General features: G+C 36.6%; 1 protein-coding gene across 1 annotated transcript; it reads left to right on the forward strand.

Moving 5' to 3' along the window:
- Positions 1-1270: 1270 nt before the first annotated feature.
- Positions 1271-27848, forward strand: LOC127792962 (uncharacterized). The gene is given in 20 exon segments (XM_052323653.1): positions 1271-1653; positions 3500-3603; positions 9044-9130; positions 9267-9342; positions 9432-9506; positions 9674-9727; positions 14068-14127; positions 14208-14324; positions 15217-15311; positions 15402-15604; positions 19974-20071; positions 20292-20395; positions 20560-20725; positions 20921-21043; positions 21436-21518; positions 22570-22711; positions 23063-23092; positions 24698-24768; positions 26635-26992; positions 26994-27848. Coding segments are annotated over 20 exon segments (2313 nt in total). The 5' UTR covers positions 1271-1617; the 3' UTR covers positions 27225-27848.
- The last annotated feature ends 11 nt before the right edge of the window (positions 27849-27859 follow it).

Below are 27859 nucleotides of genomic sequence, written 5' to 3' on the forward strand. Positions count from 1 at the left end.
ACGGGTTAGAGGGTTTGTGAGGCACTCTCTCTCTCTCTCTCAGCTTGGGCGGGCTATCAAGTGTGATTCGTGTGATGAGTAAGGAAGAAGAAATGCAATGAATGGAGTAGCACCGTAGGTAGTAGCACGGGTGAGTTCGGTTTTTCAAGTATTTTTGCCCAAATACCCAAACCAAATCGACTACCTGATATTTTTGCAAAAAACAAATCGTACCCAAATCACCCACCATGGATAACCAAACCGAATCGGTTGGTTCGATTCGGTTTAATCAATTAAACCGATTTTATGCTCACCCCTAATCATGCTGTCATGAAGTTGGCACCTTGACCTTAATGAAATGCAATGGACCTGTTGTTTCAGCACATATTCTATGTTTTTTTTATTAATTTTTGAGAACATATATTCTATGTTCAAATTAGTATATTGTAGGAATTTAATTATAGATTTTTTTATTAGTGTAAATATATATATTTATACCTATTATTTATAACTTATTTAAAAAACGTATAATTTCTTTTTAAAAAATGACCTCTTTAATAAAAGAATGTGCGACAAATCATTTCTATATTATAATTACAACTTTTATTTTTTTAGATCTATTTTAAAATAGATACTTAAATGTAAAGTACGACTCGAGGACTGGGGCATGTTACATATGTGTGAAAAAATAAAAAATTAAGTAAAAATTTATTAAGTAATGTTTGATCTAATTGTTTAAATTTTAATTTTTAAGTAAAATTTTAAATAAAATAAACTTATGTATAGTGGGAAAGTTATTTCATAATTTAAACTTTTATGACCTTTTCGCTTTTTTGCCTTTCACAAGTGTCAATGCTTTCGTCATTTTATTTTTTGTCATTCTTGATTGACAATAGTCTCTGCACATTTTACCATAATTATCGACTTATACCTATTTCGTTGCGGACCATTAAAAAAAAAAAATAGAGTAGAGATAATGGTCGCATGAGGGGTATTAAGCGTGTTTTAGCGCACATGTTGTATGCTCTGATTGATATATGTAATTAACTAAAAAATATATAATTTAAGAATATAATTAAAGTAATAAAAAATTAAATAATTATTAAAAAATAATGAAAGTAGAATAAAAAAAGATTTTTGCGCAAAAATCTTTCTAGGAGTAGCAAAATGATGGCAATAATTTTTTCTTCGCAGGGGACGAAAAAGGCCCGTTTAAGCATTAATTGGTTTTGACCTTATTGCCAACTTATCAAATACGAGCCCCCAATTGTCGAGGGCATTTTAACAGTAGCACCCATTAGATACGTGCTGTTTGCTTGCACAAAAGCTTGGATACCGTTGTAATGATACGATAATTCTTTCTCCCAAACACCTCCTCACCGTCCCGCTATTGCATGCATTTCCTTGGCGTTTCTCTCTCCTAACCCTCGAATCAATCGAATCTCTTCCCCAAATCTAGGGCTCTTTCAACGTCTTGATTTCTACGTTTATTCGCCCGCCTTCGTGTCGCTGGGCTTTGGTGAGTCGAATATCTTCGGCCAGTAGCAGAGAGCTTTGGTCGGGGCGTTTGGTTTCTTCGCTGTGCTGCAGATCTGATTCTTAGCCATTCTTTGAGGCCCTTTTTTTGTCCAATTCAAGATGTTTTGGGGCATGGGTTTGTCAGCCGTGTCTCCGGTTAGTACTTATCTTTCTCTGTGAATATGGATTTAATACGAGGTGCTTTGTGTGCGTAATTTATTACCTGTTTGGCCGCTGAGAATGGGGAGGGAAGAGAATAAAGAAACAATTCCGAATCTTACGGTTTTCTTAGTCGATGTTTTGCCATCGGATAATGCAGTAAATAAACTAGTTTCGAGTTTGTTTGTTTTGGAGACTGCTTTTGGATTTTCGATAATTGAGTACAATAATGATAAGAGTAGATGCACACAGCTGGGTGAATCCAGTTATTTTTAGTGAGATAGATTTATACATTTTGTAATTTTCACTGCAAAGCGCATGTTGAGAAGGGGAATTGTTGAATATGCTGTTGTCAAGGAAAATGCATTGGGTTCAGGAACAGCTTGTTGATACCCTTGTGTTAAATTGGCTTATCATCTCAAATTCTTTGCATGATTGACCTTGGTGTACAAGTGAATGATATTGGGCTGCCTATAATTGCGTACATTGATATTTGAGCCACAGTTTGATATATGCTCCCTTAGAAGCTGATTATGGATGCAATAAGCCGTGGGAGTCCAGTACTGGGAGAGAAGTACAGGTTTTGCACAGTGAACAGGCTTTGAATTAGCAGGTTGCCTGGAAATTTTGACAAGAAGCTATGTGTTGAGTCTGTTGACTGCCACTAATAATGCTTACCATAAAGTTATGTGATTTTTTTGGTCTGTTATAAGATTTCTCAAATATATGAATGTCTAGTTTCTGATACATGAGCATTTCACAGGTATAACTTATTGAATAAGTGCATATTTTTACTGGAAGTAAAGAAATATAGCGTAGCAATAATGAGTAAATTACTTCTAACTGATATCCTACTCTTTAGTTATTCAACATTATATAGTACTACTCAAGTAGGCTTAACTCGTTCATAGCTTGAAAATAAATATACCAAACATGTAAATGCATTCTAGATTATTAGTTATCATCCTCCCAAGTAAAATAGTCCTTGAACATGTTATAAAAAATACAAGCGACTTTAATTTCAATAAGTCATACTTTTCAAATAATAGTACAAAGGTAAAGGCTTAATGCACCTGTTAACATGCTGACATTACACATGTCAGTGTCACCATAGGATTTGACACCAAGAGGAAGGGTTTCTCTATTGAGTATTTGATGGGTCTCTCTATTAGTGGGTGGCGTCTCAATTCCCTCGAAAGGCTATCCTGAGAGTGGGAGCTCCTCGTTGGCCTTATTTGTTTGTTCATTCCTCCCTTGTGCTATCCTTACACTAATAAGTTGAGTAAAGGGAAGGGAGGGAGGGCTCAAAGCTCTTTCAGAACTTAACTTCTATTTGTAACTAAATTCATATTTTTGCATTACAATCATCAGAAATAAGAGAAGTCCATCATTAATCAAACGAGGAATGAAAGTAAAAACTAAACCCTGATCACATGATCCACAGCCTTTTGAGGTCTATGATTTTGTACCCCTATCACATTGGCCCCCCCTTTTTTGATTAGTAATCCTTATGAGGTCTATGTTCAGTTGTTTAAACCCTGATTCAAGGCACAGAGGCAGTTTTTTGAATTGGGGACATCATGCGTCTCTTTCGCATTAACCACTGCTTGCATGGATGGTCTTGTCCTTATATTATTATATATGTTACTGTATTGAGAAATGGAGATAATTTTTGAAACTGCGTGTTTTTCTTTTTTATTTTAACTTATTGATTGAGATTTTCAATTACAAATACATCTTGTAATGCCCAAAATTTAATGGAAATCATTTTCTTTAGATTTATAGGAAAAGTATGATGTAGATCATCCATCTTATTCTTTGGGTGTCATTTGTTCCCTTGCAGGTGGAGACGATTTTGGATAAGGAGAACTTTACATTGGAGGAGCTTCTTGATGAGGATGAGATAATTCAAGAATGCAAAGCTCTTAATTCTCGCCTTATCAATTTGTAGGACCACCACTTGCTAACACTAATTTATTATGACCACCACATGTTAAACACTTGCTTACCTTTTAGTTGCTTAGGAATGTATCACTGCTAGTACTTCACACTTTATCTATTGACAATACTTCTTAATTCACTTGCATTCTTTGTTCTTTACCATTTAGTTGTTTCTCAAAATTCCCCCCTCTGTTTGTTAAAGCAATTATTGGTTTTGGAAGCTTTTATAACAAATGGTTTCAACAATGGTTCCTTGGCAGGACCATGTGACAAGCAAGTTTTGCTGTTTGCTTTTCTTTATTTGGTGTAGTATATACCACTTTGTTGCTAGAATGTGCTATTCTTCTAGGTTTTTTTTTTTTTGATGTTTTTGTTATGCTTATTACTTTCAGTCATGAGTTCTATGATGAAGCACATACATGAACAAGGGGACACAACTTTTTTTTTTTCAAAAAATAGGGCAAGACAGGATCAAGATACATTAATTAATAAAAAATATTTTTTTATATTTTTAATGGTGTAATAAAGTATCAAAACTATATTCCATACTAATAAATATGCATTTAAAATCATAAGCCAAATTCCAAATGAATAACTCCAATGTAATTAGCAATCACCTCATAGTCCAATTGCCTTTCTCTCTCACAATCTAGTTGATGCTTGAAGAGCTAGAGAATAGAAGTGTGAAGGGTATGAAAACTGAACAGTCATGCAATCAATTGGAAAAACAAAAAAATCATGCAATTGCTAGGTCGGAAAACTAAAAAGTCTAAAAGAAACCCTTATTTTTTAGTCTTTGAAGTGTCTGCATAGGAGACACATGTGCCCTACATGTTTCCCTTCCCATATCCTTTTAAAAAAATTTAAGAAAGTGTTGGACATGCCACGTGGGTGTGTGCAACACATATTGGAGGTGTTGGGCTGTCAGAGTGTTTGACATGCTGACAACAGCGGTATGGCAGCCCCTAGTGAGTGTCTGTGCTTTATAGGTTATATCGCATAAGAGCACTTTGGTCCAAGCTCCACAACATCCCTCAGGGTAGCTCCTAAACCAAGCTACAAAAGGATCAATCACTGTCAGAGGCATGGCCAACCTTGCTTCAAACAAAGTTAAAGGGACACTCTGCACCTCCTTGGCAATCAGGTAAGAAAGGGGGAGTTGTTTAAGGTTTGCTAGTCATCTTACGTATACATCAAAAATCTGGTGCCGAAATATACCTCTTCCTCATGTTATTGATCATCAAGAGAATCTTTGGAGTTGTCCATCTAAGCAAAAAGAACCACTTTAATTTGAGTATATGATGTCCAAATTCCTTTAGTAGGGAATCAAATGCCACTATCCCTTGCCAAAGAACTGAGGAAGGAAGAGACTGGAAAACACTTATTTGAACATCTGATTGAAAAAAACTCATCTTCTCTTCAGCACAAAGAGAGACACCTTGCAGAAAATTCAAGATGTCCGCCGACTTTACCTCTCAATCCTATTTTGATCTGAACAAGTCCTTCCTTATGGGGAAAGAGAACCAACAAGTGGCCATGTTTACTAAACCCTGATAACTGTCTGTGGTAAACAACTTCATGGAGTAGCTCCCTCGAAGTCTGTGATCATGCCAGAAAGCACCCTCCCATTCCTGACCTCGAGAGGTGTAAAATTAACAAACTTGGGCTTTGCTTACATAATACTACCACCTTCAGGTCAACAATTTCTTCACTGATCCCTCTTTTATCACTTCTCCCTTTGGAGTTTATATAGAGCTTAGAGGAAGCCCCAAGTAACCACCAGGCAAAGCCCCAACTTTATTCCCCATATGAGCTACCAAATCTGCCACATCAACTTCCAGTATGGGATTGACTCACTCTTACCCAAATTAATGTGTGACATAGAAACTGCTTCAAACCATGATTAGACACATCTCAATCCTCAACTTCTCCTCTGCAGCCCCACAAAAGCAAATTTTTCCATCAACAAAGAGGAGGTCAGAAATGTGGACAACATCATGTTACCTCCTTCTGCTTCCAAATGGAGGAGTTTTGCCCTTCCAAAATGCTTTATTGCATAATAAACTGCTAAAAAAACAGATTCTTGCATAATGGCAACATTAATGAACCATACCATGCAGTTACCTCACTCAAACTTAAGCTTTTCATAAGCTTTGTGTAGAACCAGCTTACTTCCTCAGCTTTTCCTCTTTTCTCCCTTCCTTCCTTTCCTCCAGAACTTTCTTACTCTAGCTTATAGGAGAGCCTCTCACTCAAACTTCTTGTGCTGTAAAATAAATTGAGGAATGGCCTGTTCATAGGCCAAGGGAAGCAGTTGGAGAGATGTGCCTTTTTCTTCTTGCCATTTAGCCCCAGACACTTGCCTAACCTCCTCACCTGCTTCAGCACAAGCATGTAGGTGACTCTACCATGCTCTAAAAATCTGGAGATTTCTTTTGAGATGTGGAAGATCATGAATAATCCTAATTAGACCATTTTAATCACCTTATTATTCCCTTAATTCAACATCCACAAATATTAATTTAAAAATTAAATTCTTTTATACCATTGGAATTCTCTTACAATGCTTAGCATATCCAAAATGTGCCCAATCATTTGTTCGTTTAACCCCTCAAAATTAGCTTCAAATTTAGTTGCTTGTTTGGATTCTTAACTGCTTCAAGCTGTCAACACCATCAGTCGACTGTCACATTGACTGTTGGTCTTGACATGACAGTCAATCCCAACAGTTGACTGTTGATTGGATTTGCTTTCCTGCACACCATTCCTTCCTCCAACTGACCCTCTGTCAACCGTAGTTCGACTCTTGACCCTTCCACCATTCCATTCTCTCTTTTTAACCTATTCAAAACATGAGGTATCGCAATAGCAGTATTCCTATTTTGCTTGGTTGAATGGATTGGATTGAGTAGTCAATGTATTAAAAATGCTCCTTTGTCTAGTCTATTCTAGTCCATCATTTGTTTATAACTAGATTGGTAAAAATAAAAGCCAACTGTATTCCTGCAATTATAATATGGAAAAAAAAATATTCCTGCCATCAAAATTCTTGCCCAAAAAGTTCCAATAAAAAAAGTGTAATATAACAAGCCTCAACTAAGAAGATTTCTGTCAATAAAATGTACAAATCTAATATTGCAAACACAACCAAATTATAGTGGCAGCCTAGGATACTCACTGAAATGTGCAATAGTTTTTGTGCGATGTCCTTGGGTTTCTCGTAACCCATATGTGGGCTTGATCCTGGATCATTGTCCTCCAAATACTGCATAATATACATTCTTTATCATTTCAAAAAGATGATGTAGTAGAAATGTTTTGTACCAACTAGCAAATGACAATATGAAGTCAAGCAAATTTTAAAAATACTATTTTACTAACTGAATGAAGAATAAATAGGAATATTCCCTTTAGAAACTTCTCATCACAATGGGACAAAAAAATATGACATGATTACATTGTGAGGCGGGGTAAAGGGGTGACTTTCTAGCCAGAGGTGAGGTGCCTGAGTAGCCTCACTGTCACTGAAAGTAGGGAATCGGGACTGACCAATTGCCGAACAGTGGATTGGGTGGGTTACCTTCGTTCAAACGTATTGGTGGTGGCTAAGAAATGATCTGGGCAACAAAAGGTTGGAGGGGTAATCATTGACTAGAGATGAGGTACAGTTGGGGCCTCCCAGTGACCAAAGTGGGGGAAGGGGGATGGGGGACTGACCAAGGGTCAAACGGGGGAAGAGATGGATTAACTTTGCTTGAATGTGCCATAAGTCAATCAGAAGCTGTCCAAGTGGCAGAGGGGTGTCAGAGGGGGTGACTCTCCAATTGGAGATGCCAAAGGAGCCTAATTTTGACAGAAAATTTGGGAAGGGTGGACTGACCTGGCATCGAGTAGTGGAGGGGAAATCAAAGCTGTAGCTAGGTTTTGGTGTTTGCTTTCTTTTTATAATTGGAGGGAAGCTTGTCAACTTGGCTTCAGCTTATATGTGGGATAACTTGTCCAAGGAGTGTAGAGCAGAGATGCTCCACCTTTGCAGGACAAGCAATCTGGTCCAGATTGACTGTCCCAACTATTTTTTGCAAAATGAATGCCAAACAAGACTTGCTTGTTAGTCCGATCAGGCCTCGACCAGTGAATCAAATGTGCCCTATGTCTCTAACCTCAGCTCAATCAACTTTGACATGTGCCCACCTCCCTCTTCAATTCAGCCCCGTTTGTTTCTTTTTTTCCGAAGAGGCTGTCTCTTCCCTCCCTCCCTCTTTATCTAGGCCTTTGATATCATCAAGAAACCTAGCTGCCTTAATGTCCACCCTTCCCTACATTATTTATTCCAAACTTCCTCCTCCTCCTCTTTGAGAAGCTTGAGCTTTTTGCCCGAGACAACAGCTCGAATTTCCTGCCTCCTGGTTCTTCCCCCCAAGACTTTTACCAATTGTGTAAAATCCTTCTCCCTCAAGCCACATGTTTTTGGAATGAGGCAGGACCACTCCTGAACCTTGCCAATATCAAGCACAATAAGAACATGCCTAGTCTAGGGAGGCTTACTTGTTTCAAGTCCAGGATTTTGATGCTTCCATGAAGATTATGAACCTAGCTAATCTACAATTTAGGGCCTATTCTGGAAAGCTGCTTTTTGTCTTTAATTTTTTCCCCTCCCCTCTAATTTTGATCCCAAATTTTTGAAACTGGAATAGTATTGTGCTTGTTTGGTGAAACATTTCTAAACTGGAAGACGTTTTGTAGTCAATCAATACAAGCTGGTATGATGGGAATCCAACCAGATTTTTTCTTAAACATTTCTAAACTCAAGTAAACTTTTTATGGATAAAAGCCAGAGAGCTCCAAAGAGTGGAGAGTATATTAATCCTTTGTGTATATATAAGTTTGTTTCTGACCTCTCTTACTCATATTGTTTGGATGCTTTTATGGGGGCCTCGTTTGCTGGATCTCTCTAGATATCTTTAGCTTTAGATTATTTACTTTTTTGGATATTAACTGTGTTTTCATTGCCCCAGACACCTCCTAAGAAACCCAAAAAGATGGGAGAAAAAATGTAAAAGGTGTCTGCCACATGATAGAGCAATTTTTCTAGGTCTGGATTTTAAGTTAGATTATTATTGTAGTAGGCATTCTTGCTTACACAATGTTTTTCTTAACGTCTCCTGAAAAAAGAAGAATTTGTATGGTTGTTGAAATTACTTGATTTTGTACATTATGAGATGTTGCTGGAGTACTGTGATTCTTTATGGTCCTTGGATATTGACTGCCTTAACTCATTTGTAATGTGTTTCATAGTTCCACCTGATACTCCAAAGTTGATTTAATGCCATCCTTCCTTCTCTTCTTTTTGCCACTCAAATCTGTTGTTAGGCCTTTTTTCCATGTGTACTCACCGGTTTAACCGTGTATCTTCGCCATATGATACTTTTACTTTGTAAATACACAGTTTGCGAGAAAGAGCTCAGGTTGAACAACTTCTTCACTATATAGTGGAAGAAGCTCCCGAGGATGCTGAGAGAAGACGGACATTTAAGTAGGTGTCTGTTGGAAGCCAAGTTTCCCTTGAATGGAATTTTATAGCTGGATGCACTTTAAGATTTTTCTGTTATTCACTGTTATATATACTCCTGGATGCATTTAACAAACTTGCTATTTGATTTTATATGTAGGTTTCCTTTTATAGCGTGTGAGATTTTCACTTGTGAAGTTGATATCATACTGAGAACATTGGTAGAGGATGAGGAGGTGAAATTGCAGGGTTTTGTTTCTTCCTTCTATTCTTTAGATTTGATTGATATAGTTAGTTGAATTGCTTTCTTACTTCTGGTGGACAGTTGATGAACTTCTTGTTCTCCTTCTTAGAACCCGAACATTCCCATAGCACTCTATTGGCTGGTTATTTCAGCAAGGTATTTCATTGTTTTATAAGCGTGGCAGTTGTGTTGAGAACCACTTGCTGAATCAATTGCTGTTTGCTAAAAGCTATTCTTTTATATTTTAGGCTAAATTTCATCTCTCATGGTATTATTGTGTTCATTTTATCTGGGAGGTTGATTCACTGCTTTCTGAATGCTAGGTAGTCATATGTTTGTTATTGCGGAAGACAGTTCCATTGATGAATTATATTCAAGTAAGTCCTTGAGATTTACTCACTTTCCATAGAAGTGTTGTTTCCTGAATTTTGAATGAATTTGTGATTGGTTTTGTGTAGTTTATCTGGTATACTGTATGTTGGAACTTAGCTGCATTTTCTTCCGTTCTGCATACATATAGACGCATATATATGTATGTATTTGGAGATACCCACTGAACAACCGTGAGGTGTCATTGATAACTCATGATGTCTCTCTTTTTCATGCCTTTTCCTCTGGTGAATCCCTGAGCATATTCAGGTGTGATGTCTGACTGCACATGATATATGCTGCATCCATCCGATTGGTTGGGATGCACACTTAATTAGTTAGTTTTTCATGCTGTGTGTTTCTATTTTTGCCCTTATTATTGCTTCATATTACTGTCATATGACAACAAGACACAATTGTGAAGAAAGTTGAAACCCCACCTGATTAGAACTCTATGACTGATGATGCCATATTTTGATATGTTGATCCATTGTTTTGGGTAATGTTGAAAAAAAAAAAGAGAAAAGGAAACTAATTAGGGTAGTTTTAGAAACCATAATACAATTCTGCATACAATTGACTATGTAGTGCATTTAGGGTGTGTAGAGATTGCAGGTTTAAGGTCCAACAACATAGGAAGGAGGTTCTGAGATGTAACTGATAGAAGCTTAATTGGCTTGAATTTTTGAGAAGTGGCAGGTAGCTGGATATGCAGCTGATGTGATATAACTTTGGATAGGCAGTACTCAAAGTCAAAAGAACTTTGGTATTGAATCAAAGGACAAATATGGGAATGATTTAGGATAGGTTTGTATTCTGTTTGCAAAGATGTCTTTTCTATTCATTTTTTTTTTTAATTTTGGGTTAGTAGAGCTCTGAGCTGTACTGCTCAAATGTTAACTTTGTTGCATTTGTGATGAGTAGTATTAAGAAGAGTGCAACCTGTTACCTCTTTCAAGAATAAACAAAACCTCTCGAACACAAACTCAAGTTTTGTGTTCTTGGACCTTCATTTCCAGAGTTGTAGCAGAAAGTGGAACTCGATAGGTGTGCCTTTTTGTACGGCGTGGGTGGAGCTTGTTGCATAAGAGAAAAAAATAGAGCTTTTAAAAGTGTTAACTATTCCATTTATTGTTTTCTGGGAACCATCCTCATTTTCCTGTTGTGGAGGTAGGATTCCTTGAAATAAAATTACTCCTGTAGCTTTGGTGTGAAAGATTGAGCAGGTAGTGATGGCAGTGAAGATGAAGTGATGACTGGATTTTCTGTCTGTCAAGTCTCGGGGTTGAAACTTGGACAATTCTTGAAAAATATAGAAGAACTGAGAAGGAGAATAGAAATGGAGGGAGGACTTAGAGAGAGAAAAAGGGAGGGAAAGAGAATTTGAGAGGGAAAGACTTTGTATTAATTCTCAACATGGCTCTCATCCTCTACACTTAGCCTATTTATAGGCTTTTTTCAGTTGTAATGTCTTAACTGAAAAGTTATAATTGTTTAATGCACTAACTGAAAGGTACAACACAGCTTATGCGTTAATAGCGTAATAACTAGGTTACCCTTGGGGTCGTGACAATCCCCTCGCCTTAAGAGAGTTCTTGTCCCCAAGAACTTGTAACGACGGGTTACAACTCAACCAATCCTTGCTTTCACTACTTGTTGTATCGTCTTTCAAACCACTAATGAAGCTGGATACAAAGTATTGCTCTGTTAGGGCTGGCTGGGAGTTCCACATTAAAGACCTTAATTCCTCAAATCTAATTAGATACTCAACCACCGATCCATCCTGTCTTAATTTATTAAATTCTTCAATCACATCAGTCATCTCTTCTCCAAAACGGTCACACAAATCTTTAGCAAAATCACACCTAGCCTCAATTCTCCTAGTCCTTGTCCACCCTTGGTACCAAGAATCAGCCATATTGTTTAGATAGGCTGCTGCCAGATTAATTTTTTGTCCCTCAGCCACATTGTAAAACTAAAAAAACCTTTCACACCTGTCGATCCAACATCTAGGCTTTGATCCTTCAAATAAGGGAATCTCTAACCTTGGCATTGTGGTGTGATCGGGGATGCGAGAGGATGATCCTCTTACCTGAGTTTTCGGTTCTAGGACTGGTGGTTCCTCTGTCTCCTACACTCCAGAGGTCCTAGGGGGAATGCCATGGCTGGAAAGAATCGAATAAGAGACTGCTATGTGAGGAAAATCTAGTGATAACTAGAATTGAGGTGGTGAGGACAGCATATTGAACATGCTGTTGATCCTTTGGCCATACTGATCCATCGTCTGCTGATACCTCTCCAATTCTTTGTGCATACTCTTTCAAGATGCAGCTAGATCCTCTCAATTGCTCTCTCTTATGGCCGAAATATCCTCCCTGCCATGGGTCACTGCCTCATGCGTTTGTAACATCCCAATTCCAACGCCTCCATCCTCAATTCCAGATGCTTCATCCTTGTGCCTTCGGCCATCAATAATCTGCACTGAATTCACCTTCAATTCTGCAACTGAATTCCTCCTCCAAGTTGCCAACCAAAATCACGCCGACAATGGCTCCGCAATTCCCCTCTGATCCGATTGATGGGGCTATTGCAACTGATTGTTGTGGACCAATATCCTTCCTAATAGCTCGCCTAGATCGTCAAAGATTGCCTAAATTCGCTAGCTCTGCTTCGTTGGATCGACGACGGAATTTAACAGTCGGAAGAAATTAATAGCCTAAAAACGTAAGAAATCAATGAGTAGGAGAAGTTGAAGGCCAAGGACTGTTCGACAGTCTCCCGTGATTCAATCGGCTTAAGAGATGTCACCAAAATTCTGGCAGAAATTGCCTTACGCTGCTTCATCTTTCAATTCCGAGCTGAGAACTGATTTGCTCTCTTTCAATTACGATCGGCCTTTGCTCCCTTCAGAAATGGATTGGACACAGTTGGTAGTGCTCGCCTATCCAAGCCGAGACAATCATCAGGTCCAAAGACATTGTTGGAATCACTGGAAATCGCCTGGCTGGTCGGAATTAGCTCGCTACTCAGATGCGCTTGGATATCAAGAGCTGAGGATAGCTTGGCATTGATACCAAAATGTCAAGTCTCGGGGTTGAGACTTGGACAATTTTGGTAAAATATAGAAGAACCGAGAAGGAGAATAGAAATGGAGGGGGAATTTGAAAGGAGGAGGGAGGATTTAGAGAGAGAAAAGGGAGGGAAAGAGAATTTGAGAGGGAAAGACTTTGTATTAATTCTCAACATGGCTCTCATCCTCTACACTTAGCCTATTTATAGGCTCTTTTCAGTTGTAATGTCTAATTGAAAAGGTACAATCGTTTATAGCATTAACTGAAGGGTACAACGCAGCTTATGCATTAATAGCGTAATGACTAGGTTACCCATGGGGTCGTGGCATTGTCTGAGGGTTGAGGGGACATTGGTTGTAATTTTAAATTTAATGGTGAGGAATTTCGTTGGAAAATAATTTTATTTTTTGTTTCTACTTTTTCTCCAAAACAAAAGCTCCACATTTTTAATTTACTTTTGCAGTAGAAAACAGCTTTTGTTATCACAAAAAATGCTTTGTGTTACTAGCCAAATATTGGAAGAAATGTACAAAGTGCTTTTAACTAAGCAAAACATAAAGCTGGATAGACATCTCTACTTTAACCATCTTGCATTGATTCTATGAATAACATCCCCCACAATCTCCCCTTCTTTTTAAACAATTGATCCAATATATTGAAATTGATCTTTTTGGGATAACTTGATATCCAAGTTTCAATAACATGATCCACACTTTTATTTTTTCTGAACTCACATTCCACATCTCAGTTTTTGCCCACTTAATCTAAAACCTTTGGATTCTAAGGTATTTTTCCACAACTCAAGTTTATTATTCACAACTTCTTTTGTATCATCCATCAAGACAATGTCATCTACAAATGACATAGACCGAGACACTTCTTCTTGGATGTAACTTGTACAAATCTTAAAACAAAATAAAATTAAAAATATTTATATTTTGTTAGCATTTTATCTCAACCTTCCACGATGTTAATATTATTTGTCTGTATACGTGAATCTGGTTTGATGTTTTCTTTGGTTTGATACCAATTTGGCCCTTAGAAATAATCACACGATACCCATATGTATAATGCTTTCTATTTTCTTGTCAATATTTTTTTCATGACAACTTATTAGAAGTATCTCGTGGTTTCTGTTATAATTTTTTTAAAGTGCAGAATACTTGCAGATATATCCACACATCTAGGCAGTGAAAACTAGCATTTTTGCACTACTGTGTGTTGTTCTTTTTGATATGTAAACAGCAAGCTGATGTCCTAATTCTGTGTTCATTTAGGCTCATCAGGATATTATCAAGAAGCTGGTTGACCTTGTTGGAATAACATCCATTATGGAGGTCTGCTACCGAGAAATAATTCCATTTTTTCCCTCAACTTGCATTGTTTGCTAATAGTAAAAATATTCCTTGTTGAATAGGTTCTGATTCGTCTAATTGGTGTTGATGAGCATCTCTATAACAATTACACAGACTCAATGAAGTGGTTAGAAGATACAGATGCGCTGGATATGATTGCGGACAAGTTCAGCTCCTCAGTAAGTTGCATCATTGATCTGAAAACATTGATTGTTATTAGGTTTTGGAATTTAGCTTCTCAAGCCATTCTTATTGCCAGGCTATCTAGGGTTCTGGTAGGTGAATAAATGAAAAATCCCTTCTTGATTTTTCTGTACATGTGGGATATGCCCTTCTTATTAGAAAATCATTTTGGAGGGCTCTAACAGAAGTTTTTGCTTAACTCCTGTGTTGGAGGTCTGACAATGAACCCTGTGTATCAGGCTACATCAGCTTGGTTATTTGTTGCAGTAGCCCTGATATCTTTTTGATTCTTGTTGCTTAACAATAAGAACAAGTGACAATAAAGAAACAATTCGTTTTGCCCCTATTTGACAGAGGAATAAGATGGGTGAGTCTGCCTGGGAGAGAGATGCTGGGTGGTCTTTTATGTCGAGTCAAATAATTTTTAGTTACTTCAGATCTTTGCCTCGTGTATATGGCTAATTTTCATGCTTAGTGATGTTCTAACTTGGATACAGTACATTCTTTCCATGATCTTTGCAACTGCTTATAGTGTTGTCAGGAACCTGGACCTGACCTAGGGTTTGTTCGAAGATAGAAATGAAAGGGAGCGAAAGAGAGAAAGATGAGGGTGAAAACAGAGAGAAATCAGGAAGAGAATTGAAAAGAGAGAAGAGATCAATTCTGTTATTACTCAAACAGTCTCCCAAAACCTTCTCGAGTAGCTTATATAGCTACTGTTAACAACAGTTTTTTCAGTTACAAATTGTAACTGAAAGTATACAGCTGTCAACTAACATAACAGAAAAAATTAACAGCTTCTCCTGAGAAATATTCTGCTACATCCGAGATCTTAGGCATTGTTTACATCCGAGATCCTGACGAGTGTTTCACTTAAATGTTTGATAGGATTGTCCAGAAGTGCATGCTAATGCAGCTGAAACACTATGCGCTATAACTCGATATGCTCCCCCAGGTGTAGCTGCTAAAATATCCAGCCCATGGTAACATCTGTTTTGTGCTCGTCTTGCTCAGAGTTTGGTAGTATTTGCTTATTTACTCTAAATACTTGCCTTTATTTTTGGCTTTCACAGTTTCATAGAAAGGTTATTTCGTCATGCTTTGGAGGACTCAAGACCAAAATCCGTTTTGGTTAACTTGTTGTCAGTATGCATATCTTTGTTGGACCCCAAGAGGCCAAGCTTGGGGACATATTATACTTATCCTCACCAGTTGAATCATGGATCTAAAATAAGTGCTAACCCTGAAATGGTAGAGGGCATGCTGGGGAGCCTAGGTAAGAGCTTGTTGATTGCTATTTCCTGAACCTCTTGCTTTTCTTCATTTATGGTCTGCCTTCTATAGGGAATTTCTTTGGGTATTTACCTGAAAATTTCCCCACCAGTTATCCAGATTTCCTTTGTCCATAGATGTGCTTTCTGTTGTTGGGCATGGTCTATGATGTTTTTCTAAATTCATCTCTGTACCTGTACCTGTACCTGTATTGCATGCTGTAGTGAACTGTGAACCAGGTAACATTGGTTTGAATTGGCTGTCTATGCACTACTTGTGAATGATGTTTATGAGATAATAAGGACCGAATACTGGGGCTTAAGATATAAATCAAAGGATGTCCAAGATTTATTGAATGGATTTGTTGTTGGTAACTTTGTGAAGGCAAGCAGATTTAAGAGCTTTGCGTATGTATATGTATTGTTTATATAGGTATGTTTGAGTATTTGAAGCCACTTAAGTTTTTCTATTGACATAAATGCACATGCTTTGGTTATTTGTTATGATATTTGTGATCCATTTCACACTTAATAATGAGGTCTATGGAGTAAGCCTTCTGTGGCCTTATGCTTTATTTGTATGTTTGCATTGCACATGGGTATTGATACCCACATTCCCTCCTTGAGTCAACAAGGTGCAACCATTACAAAAGAGGGGATAAAAAATCTTATATCACCTGTACTTCAATAATTGAAAATCATCTTTAAAAGTAGAAAAATAATTAATTCAAAAATAGATAGCAACCATGAGAGATCACTATACAAAAAAGAAAAGAGAGAGAGAGAGAGAGAGAGAGAGAGAGAGAGAGAGAGAGAGAGAGAGAGAAGTTTGTTTTTCAATTTGGAAGAATCTTCTTGGTGATCTTCAAAGGGCCTCCTATTGATTTCATTATAGTTGGTTACATTTGGTTCAAGAAACCACTCCTTTTTGTCCTGCTGATGGCCTCATATAAGTCCTTTCCAAGCCAGAATCAATTCCTTAACACCTTGACACCTAAGAGATACCAAATTGACAAAGAATAAGAGGTTGTTATTCTGTAGCCACCAAATGGTAGATGAGGAGTTGATCGAACTTGTTACCATTAGCTCTACAATTGCAACATCAATCAGTGTAGTCTAAGGTGACAGAGGTGAGAGTGGTGCTCACCTAGGCGCTTGGGCAATCCAAGGCACCAGGGAGGCGCCTTGCATATTGCTAGGCAAGGCTCCTTTACTCTAGCGCTGCCTAAGCCAGCGCCTCATCAAAGGCATTCAGGCCCTTAGGTGCTCGCTTGGGCTTTGACAAAGGAAAAAAGATATAAAAAAATTGAAAATAAAAGATTGTTGTCTTTGAAAATCAGAGAAGGCACACGAATGTCCTGGAGAATCTAAGAGCAAAAATGAGAAATCAAGTAGTGAAAAGCAAACCCAACCTTGTCTATTTGCTGCTACATTTTTTCTTGCTTGAAAAATATTAAAAGAATTTGTATTTAGGAATGTTTTAGATGTTTTATATTATATGCATTATTTGATCTTCTTTTTTATGTTAAATATAATAATATATTTATCATTAATTTTTTATTAATTTAGTGCCTCGCTTAGTTGGGGCGAGCGCTTTTTTGGTGCCTAGCTCCTAAGGCGACATGAACAGCATAGCACCTTAAGGGTGCCTTTTTCCCTCGACTACCTTGACATCAATTGGGGGAAAGTTTCTTCACCTAATTCAAATGTCAGCATTAGCTCTACAACTTCATCTAATTAATCCTCACTAATTTTTTATAATAAATATCACCTTTTAAATAATTGATTCAAATCCTGTCCACATCAGAGAAAGTTGAAGCCCCTGGCAGAGGTGGTAAAGGGTTTGCATCTGCAATGAATGCATAGTTCAAAATGTCCTGATCATTTAGGTCTCTTTAGAAAGCAACTTCCCTACCTACTTGCAAATGTTATGTACTATAGTCATTTTGCACCATTTGTTATTTATTATAAGTTAAAAAACTGAATAATCCCTAACCAAATTAGATCATCCTCCTAGTTAATCAATTTATTCTCTAGTCATTTGTGGTCCAAAAATTATTGTGATTTACATTTTTTGTCTCTTTGACAGACTTTTGGTCATTGAGGAGGAAAAATGACACAAAATGAAACCCAAGAATTAGATGGTGGGATTTGAAAGATGAAAAACAAACCATTTTCATGGAAAAGTGTTTGATGTAAGAGATTGGCCTGTAGGAGAGGTTACACAAATATGGAGTGAAATGGCTACTACTATCCAAAATATGACAAAAATGGTTCTAGGAGAGTCAAAGGGATAAGTCACAGATCAAAAATAATCTTGGTGGTGGAATGAAGAGGTACAAGAGAGAATCGAGACTAAAAGAACTTGCTACAAGACTTTACATAAATGTTGTAATGAGGAAAACCTAAAGACGTATAGTTTGACCAAAAAGAAGAGGGAAAAGCAGTTAGTGAAGACCAACGACTTGATATAAAAGATGGAGAAAGCGATATATATGAACTAGCTAAAGCAAGAGAGAGAAAACAAGGGAGTTAATCCAAATGAAATGCATAAAAGATGAAAACAAAAAAGTACTAGTAAATGATGGGGTATGACCAAGAAGAGATGGAAGGATTATCTCTCAAAGTTATCCAATGCAGGCAGATAAATGACAAGTGTTATGTTGGGGCATCTTTGTAAGTAAAAAAGATTGAAATTGCATGTTCTATAGATGTATGTCAGTATATGCCCAGATGAAATCAAGCAAGCATTGAAAAAGATGAAGGATAGTAAAATAGTTGGACAAAATAATATACCAATAGAGAATAGAAATGTGTAGGGGAGGAGAGCATCTTTTGGCTAACGAAATTTTTTAATGTGATCCTTAAATAAAAAAGGATGTCAGATTAGTGGAGGAAGAACACTTTAGTGCCTATTTACAAGAATAAATGAGGCATTCAAAGTTGTTAAAATTATAGAGGAATCAAGTTAATGAACCACATTATGAAACGTTGGGAGAGAGTGATTGAGCAAAGATTAAGAAGGGAAAACGATGTATTGGAAAACCAATTTGGTTTTGTTCTTAGTAGCTCAACAATAGAAGCTATATTATTTGTTGAGGCAGCTAATGGAAAGTTATAGGGATAAACAAAAGGGGCATGTATCATGGAGTAGCAAAAGGACATGTATCATGTTGTTTGTCTATCTAGAAAAAGCTTATCACAAATTTCTATAGAAGTCCAAATTGCTTAATGGATGAACTTACTAAACCTGTTTAAAAAAAGGTGCTATTGTGTTTGTTATTTGTAGATGACATTGTGTTGGTGGATTAGATAAAGAAGGCTTGAATGCTAAGCCTGAGATATGGGCAACACTTTAGACTCTAAAGGTTTTAAATTAAGTAGAGTGAAAATCTATATGGAATATAAGTTTTAGTAAAAATATCAGTGTGGATGATGTTATGGTAAAATTGGAAGATCAACTCATACGAAAAGAAGATCAGTTTAGGATTAATAGTCTAAAAAGATGGAGAGAGGATGTTACCATACAATTATGGTAGGATAGTTGAAATGGAAAAGTGCACTTGTCATTTCAGGTGATAGAAAGATTCCATTTAAGGTAAAAGGAAAACTTTGTAAGACCATCTTTGTTGTATGACTCATAGAATATTGGATAGTAAAGCATCAATATGTGCAAAATGAGCGTATTTGAGATGCTATACAGATGCTAAAATGGATGTGCAACTATACAAGAAAAGATAAATTAGAAATGAGGTTATTGTAATATGGTTAGAGTGACTCCTAGGGAAGATAAGATGCGGAAACATGATTAAGGTGATTTGTTTATGTGAAAAAAAACCAATAGAGACTCCTATGAGGAAAGTAAATCAGATGGAACAAGTATTGAGGAAGACCAAGACAAACTTGGTGGGAGACACTTAGGTTTGATATAAATTATATGGGCCGTACAGAAGATAAGACCATTATATAAATGAAAACCTAGAATTCATGTGGCCGACCCCTACATTGTGGAATAATGTGTTGGTATGCTGTTGTACATTTTCTGTTTCATTATTTAAAATGCCGTTGGTTACTTCTAATGGAACTTGTGCATTTCTTTTTCTCTGCATCTTTTCATGTTTGGGTTCTTTTGGAATCACTGTAGAGACAACCTTCCAAATGAGGACACATTACTTCTTGTAGTTTGCTCCTATTCAAGAATATGGTGTTTGTTTTGGAGAAATGGATAAAGATCTTAGGGTACCTTAGTGACTCCAAATAATGACTCTCTGGATTCTGGTTTTAAAGCTGTTTCATATAAGATAACATAGTTGAAGAGTTCTAATATTGTATTATTACAAGGAGCCAATGATTTGCCTTTTTTTTCTCTTGAAGGTGATCTGCTCAAGCTTTTGGGTGTTTCATCTGCGGAAAATGCCTTGCTCACTCCATATGGCAGGTTACAGCCACCTCTTGGAAAGCATCGACTAAAGGTATTCTTTGCTTTTGTGGTATACATGTCTGGAGAAAATTGTAGTCTTTGTTTTTGCATTTTAGGAAAAAAAAAATTTCTTTTTCCGGGGAATAATTTCCATCACTCCGTCTTGATAATCTGTCTCCTTTGCTCTAGGGAGAACTGTTAAACAGTCAAAAATTACGAATATGAGCTGGTGCTAATTGATTATGATTACAAACTGATGTGATACCCTGCAGATTATAGAGTTCCTCTCAGTCTTAGTGACTGCTAGTTGTAAAACTATTGAAAAGGAGTTGATCCGCCTTGGTGCAATTAAACGCATTTTAGACTTGTTCTTTGAGTAAGTACCAGCTAGATTTAATTCTTTTGTTGTTGTTGTTGCTCTCCTTTCCCTTCCTCCATCTTTCCCAAACTCTAGATAAGAAAAGAATTCTTTTCAATCTTTCTCCTGTAAGTGGATCAGCTACATTGTGGACTTCTTACATGGCTTTAAATTGACTGTAGATACCCATACAACAATTTTCTGCATCACTATGTGGAGCACATTGCTGTTTCTTGCTTGGAGAGCAAGAATGCTTCTTTTGTTGAACATATCCTTCATGATTGTAGTCTTGTCACAAAAATTCTTGAAGCAGAAAGAAACTGCACTTTGGCTCCTGATCCAAGCAAGGTAATAATTATTTCATCCAATTTGGTGGCTATCCATTCATTTGGAGGTTTGGACTATTAATTGTTCATTTACTGGATTTGTGTCTGCAGTTTTATTTGTTATTCTTAACAAATGGTTTTTCCTGTATCAAAATTTTCTGTTATTTAGTGTGCAATATGTATGATATTTTCTTTTTTTATTTTATGAATCTATCAGCTGACTGTCCCTGCCGAGGGTAAATCTCCTCCCAGGATAGGGAATATTGGACATATAACACGTATCGCTAACAAACTTGTTCAAGTGGGGAATGACAACAGTGATGTACAGGCACATCTACAGGTTTTTCTTGAACTCCGTATTTCTGCACTGGTGCATTAAGTTAATCAATAACTCATCATTGAAGACTTTCCTTGAACATCATGACCATCAAGTTAATCAATAACTCAGTATTCGTGTTTCATATTGAATGTCTGATTATGAGTAATGCTTAATTTGCATGCTTCCATTTTACTGGCACTGTGCTGATACTTGATGGCTGTAAGCATTGAGTACTGACTTATTTTTCTTTTATGCTTCAGTCTTACATATTTTTATGATATATTACCCTTTTTATGAGCATTGCGACAACATGATACTTAATGCTTTTACTAGAAGAGCTTCTTGGCAAGCTTTTTCTTTTAAATATCATTTTCTTTAAAGATTTTTTGTTGTTGATTTTCTTCACCTGGCAGGGGAATAGTGATTGGGAAGACTGGCGTACAAAAGTCTTAGCCAAACGCAATGTGGTAGAAAATGTCAACCAGTGGGCATGTGGGTATGTCCCTCAATTGCAGTTGTTGCCCTCACTGTATTCTGCTTGGAGTGTTGTGTGATGTTTCTATTAAGGAAGAAGTTGCACAATCATTTTTGTTTTTGTTTTTTCCTTTTTATGTTGTATTCTCAATTGCGTCAAAACAATTTGCTAGATAAGGAGAAAATCTGATTTGTATGGGAGCAATATCTATTTTATTCTGCATGGAGTGTTTTATGATGTTCCTATAAATGAAAAAGTTGCATATTCATTTTTTTTTTGGTTTACGTTTTTTGATGTTATATACTCAGTTGCATCAAACATTGTTAGGTAATGAGAGAATCTTAGTGTTATGAGAGCAATATCTATCTATACTGACCATATTGTTATATGAGTTAAAGCATTGTTAATAGGCATGGGAGATATGCTTCTATATCTTTTATTCCCCTCTCCCTTTTTTTGTGGTTTTTGTTACCAGGAGTAATGTACCTTTATGCCATGTTGTAATTAAATTTGTGTTCGATATTTGTTATGTTTGTTGACATTCATTCTATTTCAGGACCTATATTTCAGGAATACCTTCTTTGTTCAACCACATCTTCAAAAATTGGGTTTTTCCCTAACCTAACCTTACCCTTTTTTAGTTTATTTATTTCTTACACTAAATTTCCCCACCTATTAGGATTAAAGCTTGGTATGTTATTGTTATGCTAAATTTATGTGCCTCATAATTGGACGCTTGGTGTTTGTGTCAGACATTGGAAGTCCAACAGGGTTGTTTTTGTTTAGTTTGGTGTATCTTGCTTGCTTTTACTGCACTTGTGGGATGCCTTCTCTGGTGCATAATTCATATTTATGTGGTTATTTTTTTGCTTTTGTATTTAAAATAAATTTCCCCCCTCTTTTTTCAGTTTTTTTTTTGGGTTGTATTTTGGGGTGATTTTGATTTCTGAAATCAGAAGGCTGATAACCGCATGTAGTATTTATAATCTCCTTTGTCTTTGTTGCCTTTATTTGCATGTCTATATATGTCTTTCCTTGGGGTGTCATCCAATTGTGTTTTCTTTAATTGCAGGAGGCCAACAGCCTTACACGATCGTACTAGGGATAGCGATGATGATGAATTCCAAGACAGAGATTATGATGTTGCAGCTCTAGCAAATAATCTAAGCCAGGCCTTTCAATATGGGATTTATGGCAATGATGATATTGAAGAGGTACTTGCATGACTTCTAGCTTAAAAACTAGTCCAAATGCCTGTTTTTACTTTTGACTGTTTGCCATGTGTAATTTAGATGTGGGGCCAAAAAAGAAGTTAAAAGAGAAGGGATAGCAATACTTGGATATCACAACTGAACTGTATGATTGATTGCTGTACTGTGGAATTCTTGAATGAATTACATCTAGTGTTTTGTAATAGATTGAATGAATCTAAGGCTAATCTGATTTAGGTTTAAATCCTATAATGTATACTTTGTTATTTCATATTTGTTCTGGATCCATTCTTCCTTGGTTATAATGGCTTAATATATACTAATAGTGATTACTACCTTTTCTATTGCTTCCAGGCTCATGGATCAGCTGAACGAGATGATGAGGTAAGTCTAAGATGGCTGGTTTTGAGTCATCATTGTCAATACTCCTTGAGTGTTAGTAATAGTAACGGTCAATGTAGTCCAAATTATTGTTATGAATGTCATCTCATCCATAAGCATTCTCACTACACATTTCCCAAGTTCTGTTATTGAGGTTGATTCCCCCGTTAAAGAATTTTGCTCCATTAAGGGGGCTAAAAGCACATAAGCAATAATAACATGTGTGGGCCACTGCAAGGAAAGAGGGAATAAAAATCCTTCATATCTGCCATTACATAAAACACATGCTATATTGTCTTTTTTTCTTTTTTTAATTATGTCAACTCATGCTGATTTCGCTACATATTCCAGCAACTGAACTCAATGTGGGCCATGTATGTGGAACATGTGCTTTACATGCTACCATAGAAATGTGCGACCATTGTGTTTTTTTTCCTTTTGTTGAGACTAGTGTGAGATAGTGGTTACCAACTTATTCCAGTTTGCCTCTCTTTCTGAATGTGAATCCTGTTACACCTTGAAGTGGTGGGATATAAAATTCACAGTAGCATTGCGATGACCTCTATGACCATTACTACAACCATATCAGGGTCTTGTGAATTAGGAAGTCGTTAAAAAGGAAAAAGAGGAAGAAAGAAAGAGATGCATTAGCTATTCGTTGGGCCATATTAGCACCAATAATGGGAAAGACTACTCTCAGAAAACTCCAAAGATATATCACCAAATTCTCTCTCTCTGATTCTCTCTTTCGCCATCCTAATATTAAACCTTCTACCATCCTCTATTCTTGAATGTGTTGTGAAGATGGGATGGGATGATTAGGTTTTTCTTCTTTTAATTTGTTCCTTTGGTTTGGTTCTTTGTGTCTAACTTTCCTTCTCTCTCGTGCTCTTATTTTGTTTTGAGTTTTTAATTTTCATTTGTGACAAATGAAATCATCAATAACTGTTAAATAGTAAAACTTACTTGACAAACTCATACAGATTTTTTATTTTTATTAAATATTGTTTGTAAACCAAACTTATTTCTCTCAAACTATTTTCAACCTCAATGAACTTGGTTGTGAAAGGGGAAAAAAAGAAAGTTTGTATCTTTAATGTTTGAGCAATCATGCAACAACAATCACAAGCCTTAATCCCACCAGATGTGGTCAGCTACATAAAATTCTAGATCTCTAACTATTTCTTTCTATCTTATCCTCTGTAAGGCCATTATCCTAGGTCATCTCTAAGGGATATCTGTTAGGTTTTCTTTGGTCTTACTCTCTTTTGCTGCTGCAAATTTCCTCTATTTGTCCAGTTGCCTCACAAGTTTTTCTACTGGTTTTTTTTCTCACATATCCAAATCATCTTAGTTGTGACTGGCTCATATCATTTCACTAAGCGCCACGTGATTGGTTTTTTCTTGGATGGTTGCAAACCCACCATAGCATTCTCATCTTAGTTACTCATTTTTTGCGTGTGTTGGCAGTAACCATACAACAAAGATGGTCTTATAACAATTTGATTAGATTTCTCAATTCAATAGAACTTCCCTTTTAGTTTTGAAGGGATTTTATGGTCCTCTTTATTTATTTTTGGTTTCTAATGGTCATTCTTCATGGGGCAGGATGTCTATTTTGATGATGAATCTGCTGAAGTGGTCATATCTTCTCTTCGTCTTGGAGATAACCAGGACAGGTTGGTTGAAGCTCTTAAACAGGATTTTTTTATGATGCAGTAGTACCCTGCTTTTTCTGCTTTGATTTAATATTTGAGGTGGCTGTATGTTTGCCTTCTTTTTTCTATATGGTTCACATGTTAATTATCTTTGTTCTTGTTGGCTTTCACTGTTAGTTGCAATTCTGATGGTTACAGTAACTGTGGGCGTCGTAAGGTATTAGCTTGTTGCACGTATGGTACAGCAAATTTTGAACTTCATATCTTATACTTTGGTAGATTCAAGAAATTTTAGGCTCTGTTTGGGAGGAAAATGTTTGACCATTTTCTGGTGTTTGGATGACAAAAGACATGAAAAATATTTTATATGGAAAATATTTTACCTCAAATGAGAGAAAATGACATACCAATTCAAAATCCATAAATCATTTTCCTATTCACACCAGAACTAACAAATTATTATTTTTTCCACCAAAACACATTTACATGTGTTTATTTATGTATTTCTATAAATAAATTCATATATCTATACACACGCATATATTTAATAGGTATACACATACATGTACATATTTCAAGTAATGATTTTCATGCATGATAAGTGTCATGTTGGATATTCTTTGTGGATAAAGCAACAGATGATATGTTTTATTGAAAATGCTGATACTCTGTACCTAAGATGGCCCCTGCCATTTGGGACCTAGCCACATCCAATTATGGCACTTGACATGGACAAGCCAATACTACCCCTTACAAAAACAAAATAAAGACAATACAATTGGGACATGATGTATTGATAAAGCCAATACTACCTTTTACAAAAACATGTATTTATATATGTTTATAAAATTATCTTGTTTCTGTTTTTTTTTTTTTTTTGAAATTACGAAGAAGCATGGCAACAGACATAGTACACAAATTCCTTGACATGATAAGTTTGAGGAGATTTAGGACATGACATAGAAGGGACACATCAAACAAGAATCGTATATCTCATATATGTGTTTATATATAAATGTAACTTACATTCTGCATTATAGGAATTGTGGGATTAAAAATGTTGCCTATATCAGAAAGCTCTATTCACAGGGAACATAAAAGGTTTGGAGTTCAAAATTTTTGAAATTAAATAGTTTAAAGGGACGAGCAACAAATGTAAATCTATTTACTTTTTATTATATATTGGTTTTACTTGTAGTTGATTAACTTGATTTCAACATATTTTTTTGAGATTTAAAATGTAGTCCTAATGTGTTTAAAATTAATGGAAACAGAAGATCCCATCGTGGGCATGATAAACCCCTTGTGACTTTGAAGTGTCCAGTTTTGAAAATTTAAAATATAATGTATTGAGTGTCCCATGTATTCCCTTGAGTGTATTTCTGACCTAATAGCTGACACGAGATTTTCTTTCATATTTATGTTTTTTTTTTCTATCACTGAGAATCCGCAGCCTCTACACTTCTATTGTGCATTGGTAGCAATTTATGTTTTATACATTAAAAAGTGTCATCATCAAGTCATTTTTTTATCGGTTCCCTTATTGTTTTCTTCAATTTTGTAGTATTCTGTTGGCATGTCATTTCCGAAGTTTTTGTAGTGTCCTGAATTCTGCCGCCCCCAACACCCCCCCGCCCGCCCAAGACCACACACACAAAAAAAAACAAAAGAAAGTAATATTAAGGACACATGCACGTGTGGCTATGCTACAGGCATACAGCCTTAGCTTTTATCCTTTTTAGATGGTGATGCTTCTGTCCTTACCTGTTTTTAACCCTTTTTCTTTCTTTTGCTCTGAAAGAGTTCATTTGTACCAGGCCTTGTAATGTTGATTGTATTTTCTACTAAGGATATCATTGTTCTTGTGTTTGTTTAATGTATTTTCAGTGGCTCTCTTTTCACGAATTCCAACTGGTTTGCCTTTGAGGAAGCTAGGATGGCTTACCAAAACTCCACTGATTCCATTGCTTCGTCATCACCTAATGTAGAGGTTACTGGCATGGTCAAAAGTGGTGATGATGAGGTTATCATTGATAAAGACGAGAATTTGGCTGACACTGCATCATCTCAACTGCCTAAATCAAAGCTCAGCTCAGAAGATCCCACACCAAAAAGTTTGTCGGATGAACTCAGTGAAACTGGAGCCAGTGATAAACCACCTGAATGGGTTGAGTGGAGAGAGACTTCAAATTTGGTAGGGCTGTCTGATACTGATAGGCCGTCGGCTCTACCAAATGGTGGGCTGCAAACAGGAGGAAAATCAGACGGACAATTTTGACTTAAATGCAGCAAATCCTTCATCATCAGCTGATGTACCAGCAGATGTTAACAAAACAGATGGAGGATCACCGGAATCATCTGAGAACTCCGGTGTCAAACTTTGCCAGCCATTGGAACCAGGGGATGAGAATGTGAGACGTGACCCAAATACCTCCGCAGATGTGGATGGGCCCGTTGCAAAAGAAGAGTTGATTTGAGCTGTGGATCTGTGTTGAAGCGGGGAACTGACTTAAATTCCCATTCTCAGTTTGCGGTGCTAATACTGGTGCCATGAATCCGGTTGGAAGGTGACTCAAATCTATGGCTGGCGGGTATGTGATGTGTACTTTAGAGTGTCCTGTATGTTGAGCATTATGGCTGATCGTTCTGCCCCCACCAATAGTAGGTAATGAGTGCTCTCGCTCACTCTCAATGAATCACAAACCCACAAATATTGCTTGCAGTAAATGTTAAGGTTAAGAATGTTATTGTTGATATAACACGGTTGTCTTTTTTTCTCCAGAACCATGCACCGTTAGGTAACAATCATTTTGCACTAGAACGTGTTCCTTCAAGGATTTTGTACTCCGCTCTTGTCCGTTAATCATATGAATTTTCAATGTTCAATGCAGGAATTGTACCCTCTTTTGCTACAGTCAAAGGAAGAGTTAACAGTTTAATGAATAATGTTTGTTTTGATTTGACTGCACACTTTTGTTCCTACAGTCGAAGTGGGAGGAAAGAGTTCACAGTTCTTTTTTGTTTTTTGTTTTCTGTTTTTGTATGTGTATGTATATATATATATATATATTACTAACTTTTAAATACTTCCCCCTTGTTAACATTGTACCTA

This window comes from Diospyros lotus, unplaced genomic scaffold, assembly GCF_014633365.1.
Source record: "Diospyros lotus cultivar Yz01 unplaced genomic scaffold, ASM1463336v1 superscaf1, whole genome shotgun sequence".
NCBI classification, from domain to species: Eukaryota; Viridiplantae; Streptophyta; class Magnoliopsida; order Ericales; family Ebenaceae; genus Diospyros; species Diospyros lotus.